The following is a 12,867-nucleotide window of genomic DNA, read 5'->3' on the forward strand; positions in this document are numbered from 1 at the left end:
CTAGCTTTTGAGCAGAAAAACCTCTGCTGACTCAAACCAACAGCAGCAAATTCCAATCTTGTCAGTTCACTTTCAGTCATCAGACTAGAGACCGTTCACAGGGCCAGACTCGTCCTTGTGCTCCAAGCATTCCTGCATTATCGTAGTATACAGAATTCTTTCAAAGCAGATGGTAGATTATGCAACCTCCGTACTTCCCACGGTGAACGATTTAGCATATCTTGCAAGCGTTATATTAAAAGTGCACCTTTCCTGAAACAAATATGGAGGTTTACATTGCTTGCCTGGCCATTATAGGGAAGAGCCACATTGAGAGTATTAATTTTCCCATAACGTTTTTCTTCGCCTTCTATCTGCAAGGCTTCTGGATGGATCAGAGAACTTCCGATTGGTCAGTGCCAGAATGTGACCGATTTGACCAATTGAAAGTGCTATAAAACCCAAAAGCCCTACAGAAAGCATGGGAAGAATTGCAGGGATTTCAAATCCCCAGACTGCTGCATCGACTGCATGGGCACTGACAGCCCATCACACACAGAGGTAAGTACCAGGGATCGACCGATATTGGTTTTTAGTTGCTGATACCGATATTTTGGTCATTGAATATCGGTATCGGCCGATATTTTCGTACATTTTAAATTTTTTTTTTTTTATCAGTTGACAGGTACTCTTGTGGAGGGATCTGGGGGTCTAAAAGACCCCAAACCCCTCCTCTGCACTTAAAAGCATTCAAAACGCCAAGTTTTGTTTTGAACGCTGTCATTTTTTTTAATTTGGCGCCGAGTACCCGGAAGTGATGTCATGACATCACTTCCGGGTTTTTGCATGGAGACCCGATCAGAGCCGAATACGGCTTTGATCGGGTCTTCGACGGCCGTGCAGGCTGGTTGCCCGGGTCTCCCGGTGGGACGGGAGACCCGGGCGAGCCGCGGAAGGTGGCGGGAGGGGACATCCCCCTCCCCACTCCTTGTAATGACAGCCGAGCGGCTTCTCAGCCGCATCGGTTGTCATTACAACACAGACGACCGTTGGCTATGGACGCCGGTACCGGGGTGATGCCTCTAGCTGCAGGCATCACTCCGGTACAAGCACTTTCCGAAATATAGGCAATATCGGTATCCTCCAGGGCCAATTCCGATATATCGGGGAAAGTGCAGATCAACCCTCAAAATATCGGCTTTGCCGATAATCGGTCGATCCCTATAAGTACAGCAGGGACCAGTGTGGGGGTGGGGAGGGTGTAGGGTGTTCGTTTACCTTTACATTTTTTCTGAAAAGGTAAGCTAACACTTTAATCTATTTATGACCATATACCTACTTTCTGATGTAACGATATACTCTGAAAGGCTCATTTTATTAAGTGAATATACAAAATGTTGCGCTATTGGGAATAATCAATGAAAACAAAATGCAAATATAAGAATATGACATAAACATTTAAAATGTCCAACATGAAAAGCAGTCCCACAGGGATGACATTGGAAATAGTGAGTAATTTCAGCAGCCAGAGATCGAAGGTGGGTTAAATCACCTTCCCACCATAGAGGCCAATCACCAACACCCAAATACGATGTCCTCTTACCAAAACTCAAGGACCCCCTGAGAACAGGCAGGTCCAACATGCTTTGGGGACTCTCTCTATGGTAATGCTCCAGCTGGGATCGGAACAGCCACGAGGATGACATCTCAGGATGTATTACAGAGTAATTGTCACCAAGCTCCCAAATGTGTTATATATGGATAAAAAAAACACCATATAGTGTGAAACCTTAAAACTAATCTTTTATTACTGTAGGAAAAAAGAAAATGCGCAAGTGTCCATCAAAACAATCAGCAAAAGTAAGATGGTGTCTGCCGAGTCGCAAAATACTTTGTATATTTGGTGACAAATGTCTCACCCTTGTGTTGCCTATTAACACAAGCGCAATTTTTTGGGGTTTTTCATTTTAATAAGTATCTTTTTTTTTTCTTTTTTTTTTAAGAAACAAAACTTTTCATCATTTTTTAACAGTTGGAAGCACCAATTATGACCTAGTGCAGGCCTACATAGCGCGTTTACAATGAACGCATTTGCCTGTAATCAAGCTTTATATGCTCGCCTTTATGAAAAATAGATGCCTGTACAGATGACGCTAAATTTGGTCTGTGATATCAGCTATTTCCATACCTGTTACACTTACACAGGAAGCAGTATATGCTACAATATAAAAGATTACAATTGGAACAAACACTTGATTGATTTAGAGCACACAGGAACACGCCTGACACAGTGGAATGTTGGGAATGTTTCATTAACTAGAGATTATTCAACATTCCATTATGGTGTATTAGAAGCTAGATACAATGTATGCGTGTTCATTCTAATAGCGTTGTTTCAGACGCTTTGTTAGGTTAAAAAACAATGGCCTGTTTAATTAAAATTAAAAAAAAATTAAATAAAATTAAAAGAAAAAATCTGTAGAACCTATGGGCCTTATGCACACTGCGCATTTCGATTCTGGCGTTTTTATGCGAGTGGAAGGCACAGGGGTACTATCCAGCCAGCAGTCTGCAGCACCGACACCAGTAAAAATGCACGTTTGCGGATGCACTGGGGTGCCAATATAAATTAATGGCACTGCTGCATGTCTGCTAAAAGGCAGCATGTTTCTCTGCGTGTCGCAGTGTTGTGTGTTTTCCTGACACACTACGATCGGAGGCTAGCCTTAAACTCAATTAGAGGCTGAAAAATGCAGCAGCTGAACACTGTACAGAGTAGTACTAACACTTAGCCCACACATTGGGCCGATTTGACATGTCAAATCGGAGCCTATTATCGGCAACGGCACCACCCAAATCGGTGCGACACCGATTTTGCAGCACCGCACCAATTACCAAAAGTCGTTTCTGATCTACTTTTGACGACTTCAGGGGGGCGATTTCAATAGACATCTGTGCAGTAACCTGCACAGATGGCTGTCACATCGCCGCAGAAGTCGGGCTGAAAATGCCGGTTTTAACCAGTTCTGGACCGGAAGGATTTGCCCCCTTAATGACCAGGCCCTATTTTGCGATTCGGCACTGCGTTACTTTAACAGACAATTGTGCGGTCGTGCAATGCTGTACCCAAACAAAATTTACGTCGTCTTTTTCCCACAAATAGAGCTTTCTTTTGGTGGTATTTGATCACCTGTGCAATTTTTATTTTTTGCGCTATAAACAAAAAAAGAGCAACAATTCTGAAAAAAAAAAAAACAATATTTTTCACATTCTGCTATATAATATTCCCCAAAAAAACATTTAAAATCGAAATTTTTTAACATTTTAGGCCAATTTGTTTTCTGCTACATATTTTTGGTAAAAAAAAGTTGCAATAAGCGTATTTTGATTGGTTTGCGCAAAAGTTATTTTGTCTACTAACTACGGGAAAGATTTATGCCATTTTTATTTATTTATTTTTTTATACTAGTAATTTTTTTTTTTGCGGGACTGCGACATTGCGGCGGACAGATCGGACCCCCAACTGACATTTTTGACACATTTGGGGGGACCAGTGACATTACTACAGTAATCAGTGCTAAAAATATGCACTGTTACTGTAATAAAGCCATTGGCAGGGAAGGGGTTAACACTATTAATGATCAAGGGGTCAAATGTAAGCCAAGGGGAGTGATTCTAACTGTGGGGGGGGGGGGGGGGGGGCTTGTGAGATCATCACAGAGACATGTGATCCTACATAGCAGGATCACATAGCCTCTGTGATCACTTCAGTCAGCGGGGGGGGGGGGGAGATCGCGAGTGGCCGGCGGCCATCAGAGCCACCTGCCACATACACTGGCTCCCCGGCTGACGAGCGGGGGCGCGCCGGCGGCGGCGCACACTCGCCCCCTAAAGTCTCCTGAGCGAGCGACGTAGTACTACGTCGGTTTGCCCAGGAGCGGCCGCCTGCCGCAGTAAATCTGCGGTGGGCGGTCGTCAAGTTGTTAATTTTCAGGTTGCTTGTGGGTTAAGGTGGGTCCTTTTGGGAGATTTGGCCCATTTGGGAGCTGGACATATTTTGATACCAATGTTGTAATTCTTGCCATGTTTGTGTATTTAATATACTGTATTTATTATGTTTCTTTGTTTTATACCTAGTACATGTATATGATACCAATTGTGCACCATCTTTTTCGCCCCTGAAGAAGCCGTTTCCGCGAAACATGTCGGGCATCCTGGGCACTTCAACAACTACATTTACCTGACTCTGCTGTTCAGTCAGTGAGGGCAATACCGGATGAATTGTCCAGGGATGTATAGTAACTAAGTAGAACTACTTCACTACTGTACTTAAGTACCGAAAGGCGGTATCTGTACTTTCCTGGAGTAGAATTTTTTTCTCCTACTTCCACTTTTACTTCACTACATTTTTTCGATGATTTCAATACTTCTACTCCGATATTTGTTTTTTGTGCTGCATAGTTACTCGTTACAATTATAAAAATGACCACTGCCAGAACAGTAGATGGCAGGTTTCATGAAGTTCAAAACATGTGTATTATCAGCGCATACGAAAATAAATGCTACTGTATGTATAAATAAAAGCTGCATTTGAAATAATAAAAAACAATATGATGTTCAAACTTTTGACTTCTTTAATAACTACATAACACAGTACTTGTACTTTTACTTTCAGTACTTGAGTAGCAAAATTTAAAAAAAAACTACTTGCAATACTGAAGTACAAAAAATGTTGAATACTTTAGTACTTCTACTCAAGTCACTTTTTGATCGAGCACTTCCACTTCTACTCAAGTCACTTTTTGATCGAGTACTTGTACTTTTACTCAAGAATGGGTTTCGAGTACTTTATACAACTCTGAAATTGTCCCATGTCTAATGTAGTTGGTGTATATACTATGTAGTTGTTCTTTGTCTAACTTTACATGCATATGTATGCTGAACTGTCTATTTGTATATGGACATCACATTTTAACATTTTTGTTCTATGTAATAAAATTTTGACATTTTAATATATTGGTTTATCTATTTATATTGGTCTGAGACGGTACCCCTTAAAGTCCCTATAGCCCCCCTTCTCTTTTCCTTTATTGTATCCATGTACCTTGGGACGTAGGTACCTTTATAGTGTTCCCTCTACTTTATTCTCAGCTTACCCAATCAAAATCTAATTTTCAGGTAAGTCGTACATAATGTGCTAGTATGGGATGCATACTAGCACGTTATGCCTTTACCTTGCAGGTCTGGGAAAAAAAAAAGGCACCCAGCGGTTTACAACTGCTTCAAGTCGGTGAGATCTCACTTCTGGACATAAAAGAAGCCAGGGGCTGACTCAGCCCACCAGGTTCCTTCTCTCATTAAAATATCACAGTGTGGGTAGAGAGACCCTTTAAAATGGATAGTTTTAGGATTACTCATGTTAGATGGGGAAACTACCATCAGCCTTCCAGTAAAGACATCTCCCAGTGCGTTTATTTCACAGCATAAAGCGGCAGTGATAAAACCTCCAGTGACTCGTGATGTGACATTCTAGTAAAACCTGCTCCTCATTCTGGTCTGGTACTTACTATGAATGCAAACCTCTGACTCACCTCCCTGAAGCTCAGTTTTCCATCAAAGTCTTCATCTACTTCTTTAATCATGTCCTTAAGGCCCAGGTGGGTCTGCGGCGCTCCAAGCTTCTCCATCATCAGCTTCAGCTCCATCAAATCTATGAAGCCGTCCTTACCAGCGTCGTACCTGTTAGACAAGATAAAATACACCTGATGTTCTTACCAATGCAAGGATACCATATACAGATGTTCTAGATGAGCCCAGTTCAGATAGGCAAAACAGAACTTGGCCAATAATACCTACAAGGTACAGCTGAACTCCAGGCAAATTGCTAAATACTGCTAAATAATGAGGCTGTGTTACCTGCCCAAAAATGTATATATGTGTCCATCCAGTTCCAAGATAACACAGCTCTGCCCAAGAGCTGTAGTTAGTCATTGCAGGCAGGGGCAGACTGGCTACTTTCAGCCCAGGGGGGCAAGTGCAAACCAGAGGCCCATGGTGCAGTGACTCGACCCCCCCCTTCCACTCTCCCTCTTCCCGTCCTCCTCCTGACCCCCATTCCAGGCTGAAGCCTTGCTCTAGGTACTCTCTACTCACCGGCTGGATCCGGGTTCCCAACCTAGCCAGCAGGGGGCGGTTGGGGGGAGCTGGGACAGCTCAGTCTGGGCTGTCCAGGGGAGGAGAGTCTCCAGTGGGACTTGAAACCGGCCTCTGCTCAAACACAGTGTACACCATCCATGCTGGGGAGGGAGGCCTGTGTAATGTCCTTGTCTTCATCCTGCACTCAGTAGGTAAGCAGCAGGGACTTTTTAGTTCTCTTCACCAGGAATCCTTTAGGCCTGTCTGTGGCAGAAGCGGTGCAGCCTTTTTTCAGGACATCAGAGCGGCCCAGGGGGGCAATTGCCCCCCTGGCCCAGTCCTCCTATGATTGCAGGCATTTTCCCTCCTCCAGTCTGACTAATGAGCTTCTCTCTGTCGTTTTGCTCTCTCTTTTGTTAGAAATAGGCACTGCAGCACAACCAAATGGCTCCTTGTGCTTTTTCTCCCTCTTCCAATCTGAGCTTTGCTGTACGGGGATTGTAGGAGGCTGATATCAGCTTAAATTCAGGAACTTACACCGCTTGCAGTTAGAAAAAAAAATGTAACAATGTAGTCACGATTACAGAGCTACATTCATTTGTGCCTTTTATATCTGCATAAAGTTCAGATTTAATACAAAATTATGAACAAAATGACAGCTAGTCTACAGAAGATAAGAGGAAGAACATTGATAACACTTTCACTATATACACCATAGTCTTCAATTCACATAAAGATGGCATTGCTTCAAGTCTGTTCAAAGTGTGGAGAGGACCCATCCCTGCTCTCCATGTACTCTAATAAGATATAAAGTATCTGCCATCATTTTCCTTTATATACTTATAGTCTATTCCAGGGGTCTCCAAACCACCATCTGCAGGGCACATCCGACCCCCGAAAAATATTTTACCTGGCCATCAGCTAGGGTCAGGCTGCCTATGGGCTCCCCTTCAACTCCTTTCTCCATGTAACAGGGCATTCTGATGGGGACCCTGATGTAAAGAGGACTGTGATGGGGACCCTGATGTAAAGAGGACTGTGATAGGGACTCTGATGTAAAGAGGACTGTGATGGGGACCCTGATGTGAAGAGGACTATGATGAGGACCCTGATGTAAAGAGGACTATGATGGGGACCCTGATGTAAAGAGGACTGTGATGGGGACCCTGATGTAAAGAGGGATCCGATGGGGACCTTAATATAAGAACTCTGATGGGGACTCTAATGTAAGGACTCTCATGAGGACCCTGATGTAAGGAGGACTCTGATGTGGACCCTGATGTAAGGAGGACCCTGATGGGCACGCTAATAAAAACTCTTTACACTGTTAAAAGAAAATATAAGGACTCTGATGGGAACCCTGATGTAAGGGGGGAGACTCTGATGTGGACCCTGATTAAAAAAGGAGGACTCTGATGGGGACCTTGATGTAAGAAAAGAAGCTGATGGGGACCCTGATTTTTGGAGAGACTTTGATGAGGACCCTGATGTAAGGAGGGCTTTAATGGGGGCTCTAATGTAAGGGGAACTCTGATAAGTATCCTGATGTAAAGGGGTAGGGTTTTTTTTCAGGCCTGAAAACATTTGTACACAATGTGGTCCTCTTAGGGCGGTGTCACACTGCCGCACTGCAGTATGGCCACAGCATGGGTGCCCCACAGTTTCCCATAAACTTCTATTAGATTGCAAGTTTTTGGTGCATTTACTGAAAGCCCAACAAAAGTCCTGCATGCGGCATCTTTGGTGGGCTTTCAGAAAAGGCAGAAAAAACACACCATCTTTACTAATGATATACTGTACGTACTTAGGGGACAGTCATATATAGTCTATACCAGTATTCTCCAATTTACAGCCTGGATATGGCCCTTCCTTGCCTTTATCTGGCTCTTGGGGCACTATTTAACCGACTGAAACCAATGGTGGGAAACCGTTCCCCCTACTGACAACATAAATGGTGTTAAACCAATGATAGGGCACTGATGCCGCTGCATTTTCCACACCCACTAGCCATAGTCCAGCCCCCCTAAAGCTTGAAGGACAGTAAATTGGCCCTTTGCATAGAAAGTTTGGAGGCCCCTGGTCTATACTATACTATATTCTCACCACCGAGCTTTCTATACCCAAAATACACTATATTACCAAAAGTATTGGGACACCTGCCTTTATGCACATTAAATTTAATGGCATCCCAGTCTTAGTCTGTAGGGTTCAGTATTGAGTTGGCCCACCCTTTGCAGCTATAACAGCTTCAACTCTTCTGGGAAGGCTGTCCACAAGGTTTAGGAGTGTGTCTATGGGAATGTTTGACCGTTGCATTTGTGAGGTCAGGCACTGATGTTGGAGAGAAGACCTAGCTCGCAGTCTCCGCTCTAATTCATCCCAAAGGTGTTCCATCGAGTTGAGGTCAGGACTCTGTGCAGGTCAGTCAAGTTCCTCCACCCCAGACTTGCTCATCCATGTCTTTATAGACTTTGGTGTGTGCACTGGTCCAAATCATTTGGTGGAGGGGGGATTATGGTGTGGGGTTGGTTCTCAGGGGTTGGGCTTGGCCCCTTATGTCCATCGAAGGGAACTCCTAAGGCATCAGCATACCAAGACATTTTGGAAAATTTCATGCTCCCAACTTTGTGGGAACATTTTGGGGATGGCCCCTTCCTGTTCCAACATGACTGCGCACCAGTGCACAAAGCAAGGTCCATAAAGACATGGATGAGTGAGTCTGGGGTGGAGGAACTGGACTGGCCTGCACAGAGTCCTGACCTCAACCCGATAGAACACCTTTGGGATGAATCAGAGTGCAGACTGCGAGCCAGGTCTTCTCTTCCAACATTAGTGGCTGACCTCACAAATGCTCTTCTGGTCAAACATTCCCATAGACACACTCCGAAACCTTGTGGACAGCCTTCCCAGAAGAGTTGAAGCTGTTATAGCTGCAAAGGGTGGGCCAACTCAATATTGAATCCTACAGACTACAGGGACGCCATTAAAGTTCATGTGTGTGTAAAGGCAGGCGTCCCAATACTTTTGGTAATATAATGTATGTGAATAAAATGAAAGAAGTTGCACTCAGTACTTAAAATGACAATATCTACTTATAAGCAGAACTAAATATAGAAATATCATATATACACCAGTGCATGTGAATACCAAACGTGTACAATAAACCTCAGACTCCAAGGTCCTCACATGTAATTCATGTGACTTATCATTGTGAAATGAAAAATCACCAAAATCTTCATCCACCAAAGTGAATCACACCAAATGGAAACCCCCTTTGTGACAATCCTCCACCACCATCAGAAAGGCGCACTCACCAATACGTTGGACCTCGGATTACAAAGGTCATATGGCACTTAATGCATTCCGAATCCAGGGCACATCTCATACTCCCTCCACTAATGTTCATCAATGCAGAGATACATGCAATACAAAGAGGCAATCTAATAGTGAATTACCACTTTTATTGTAAAACATCAGTAGGCCCCATTCACATGGGCGTGCATTCGTACAAAGGGCCGTCTTTGCCCGCACAGGATGCACCCGCATGCAGGCTGTCCCATTCGTGTCTACTGGGACAAAGCAGTTGCATGGATACAGCCACTGGTCCCAATCTGACAGCTGTGCAGGTGCTTGTCCGTGAAACCAGCCGGTCTGCGTTCAGCTACACAAACTTGGACCTGCACAGCTGTCAATTTGGGACCAGTGGTTGTGTTCATACAGCCACTGCATCTCAATAGACATTAATGGAGCTGCCTGCACACGGGTGCATGGAACACCTGTGTAGGCAAAGGCGCCCCTTTGCACAAACGTACACTTAAGTACACCTAGGTGCATGAGGCCTTAAAATCATCTACAAACCTATTTTTACATTACAAAAGTGCACACAGTGCTATGACTAAGTAGTGTTTGTGCTCAAGCCACAAACCTTGCTCCCTGCTTCTCAACTCACACACTCAAGGCCAGTCTCCAAGTGCATCGGGTGTAACGCCTCAACATGATGATGTCACCCGTTTAGTCCTGTTCAACGCGCTTCGTCAATATGGCTTCAGCATGAACAAAGCTATAATACTGACCCATCTCTTAATTCCAGCAGGCTTCTGATGGACTCCTCTCCTCTCTGTGAGCAGGTCCTCAATGTTCTCACATACAATGCAGGACCATTGGCACTGCATCGTATGTGATGATGTCAGATTGTGACCACCAGTATTAGGTCCAATGAGAAGAGGCTTCGGGGACTGGTCACACAATGTGGATAATGTCGACCCCAGTGGTTCCAAACCTCAGGCTTCAAGTACCTCCAACATGTCAAGTTTCAGTGTTTCCTTCAACTACTTCAACACAGGTGCTTAGAGTAGTTGTAAAAGCTAAGGTTTTTTTTTTTTACCCTAATGGATTTTCTGCATTAAAGTAGAAACATTGCATTATCAGCTCTCCCTTGCCAACCCCCCCCCCCCCTCCTGCACATAGGTGTGATAGCCTGGTATAGATGAAAGCTCCATGTCACAGGGATATCACTTCAAGCCTTGCTGCCCTCTAGGACTGGGGATGTTCTGCAGCCACTACCAAGAACGAACAGAAGAGGGCGCACCAGCATAGTGCATTATCCAACAGCATTCATTAAAAAACAGTATAAAATATTTTGCCAAACAGCTCATCTAGCTACTAGTCCATAGCCCAGTAGTCCTTGACTCAGCAGGCTCCAGAGTATAGGCGGATCTCACCAGGATCCTGACATGGTGACGCATTTCTGACGAAGAAGGTATCTCCTTTGAAATGCGTCAGCTGTGTCAGGAGATGTGAGATCCCCCTATACTGTCAGGAAAGAGCTCACCTGCTGGTGGCACTGTAGCTCCCAGATCCATAAGCTGCAGTTCCAGTGTCCACCAGCGGGTGTCTCTCAGTAGTCAGAAGCGAACATCTTATGCAATCAGTCATCACCTGATGCTGGTTGCAGGAAGTATATTTAAACCCTGTGTATGCTTCTTCTCACTGCCTTGGTATTGTCTCCATGTGCGCCTGACCTGCATGCCTGTGTCCCTGTATCCTGATCCTGGACTCTGATCCTGACCCTGCAGCCTGATTCCTTCCTTCCTGTTTGCTTACTCCGTCTCCTGCAACCCTCTCTCTGTTCTGTCTTGCTCCCAGCTCCCTCTGCTTGATCTCCCGTGTATGACCCCGGCTCTGTTACTATTACTATTCATTTATCCTGTTTTGTATATATTTGGTTTGAGCAGTTGTTTGCTGTGTGTCACTATTGTTTGGGTATCTGATTGGATTTACACAGTTATAGTTTTCTGGAGGTGCGTTTACATTTGTGTTATTCACTTATTTTTAAATAAATTATATTCTTTACACCTTAATTATGTCTAATGTTCTCTGTGTCAGTCCACACATTTCTGGTCACACCTGTTGCTGACAGAATACCAAGGCCAGTCCTGACCAGAAGTGGCTGCACAGAGAAGCCATCTTAGCTCTGTTGTTTGTGGCAAGATGCATCTTGAGGAGGTAATTTACTTTTCTTTGCTGGTGACAGAGGAAAAGGAATACTGCTGCCAGATATTAAAGGAGTGGGCCAGGGACCAGCTGTTAGAATGCATTCGTCTTGCTCATTCCCTAGTTGATCAGGGCAGGATGCTGTTTGATGATGTTCAGCCATTGATTCAAGTTTGTGCAGAGTTGGCTTTGTCCAGTATTCCTAAAGAAAGTGATGACTTTTCTCCCCCCTTTAGTATGGCTCAGGTAGAATCACTGGTATGGTTATTGGAGGATGACTCCTCTTATTTCTTTGAGCACTATTCAGCATGTTCCCAACAGGTGCTAGTAGAGTGTATTAATGCAGTGCAGTCTCTTGTCAGACAGGCAGAGTGTAAACTGAATCTTGTTCAACCGTTATTACAAGCATGGTAAGATATATTGCACTCAGCTTCAGTCAGTTTGCAACAACCCCTTCCTACTGCTAGACACCTGCCTGCTCAAACATCTCTCTCTCCATCACCCACAGCAACCACAGTTGCAGCCCAGTTTACCCTTCTACCAACCATATGTCAGTACCCTGTTCCCACTTGCTGCACCTACCCTGCCTTTAACTCCTTGAAGCTTACCTCTTCTCCACTGTCTGCACCAATCCTTCAGAAATCCTCCTTAGTTACTGCTCCCTCTTTTTCAAAATCCCCCAGCTTTTCTTTGCTACCAGCTGCTCCCCCTACTCACAGCCCTGTGTTCACATGCAGAACCTCAGTGGCAAAACCCAAAAAGAAACGAAAGTTTTTCCCAACTTGCAAAATCTTGCCACTATCCAATTGTGCATCCACACCAGCGGATCTGCTCCAGCCTGCATCCATGCCTGCTTCCACGCCAGCGGATCTACCCCAGCCTGCTTCCACGCCAGCCGATCTGCTTCAGCTTGCTTCCACACTAGCCGATCTGCCTGCATCCACGCCAGCGGATCTGCTCCATCCTGCTTCCACGCCAGCGGATCTGCCTGCTTCCACGCCAGTGGATCTGCCTGCTTCCACGCCAGCAGATCTGCTCCAGCCTGCATCCACGCCAGCCGATCTGCTCCAGCCTGCATCCACGCCAGACGATCTGCTCCAGCCTGCATCCACACCAGCCGATCTGCCTGCATCCATGCCAGCCGATCTGCTCCAGCTTGCTTCCACGCCAGCCGATCTGCTCCAGCCTGCTTCCACGCCAGCCGATCTGCTCCAGCCTGCTTCCACGCCAGCCGATCTGCTCCAGCTTGCTTCCATGCCA

The 12,867-nt window shown here is 45.0% G+C and overlaps 1 protein-coding gene across 1 annotated transcript in view; it reads right to left on the reverse strand.

Annotated features, from left to right (window-relative positions):
* LOC309567859 (EF-hand domain-containing protein D2-like) overlaps positions 1 to 12,867 on the reverse strand; it is a 72,562-nt gene that overhangs the window by 15,602 nt on the left and 44,093 nt on the right. Inside the window, exon 2 of the mRNA XM_082273363.1 lies at positions 5,571 to 5,718. Within this exon, the coding sequence (XP_082129489.1) occupies positions 5,571 to 5,718 (148 nt within the window). The remainder of the gene's footprint in view (positions 1 to 5,570; positions 5,719 to 12,867) is intronic.

The sequence above is a fragment of the Pelophylax lessonae genome (genome assembly GCF_965119305.1).
Source record: "Pelophylax lessonae genome assembly, chromosome: 12".
Classification (NCBI taxonomy): Eukaryota; Metazoa; Chordata; class Amphibia; order Anura; family Ranidae; genus Pelophylax; species Pelophylax lessonae.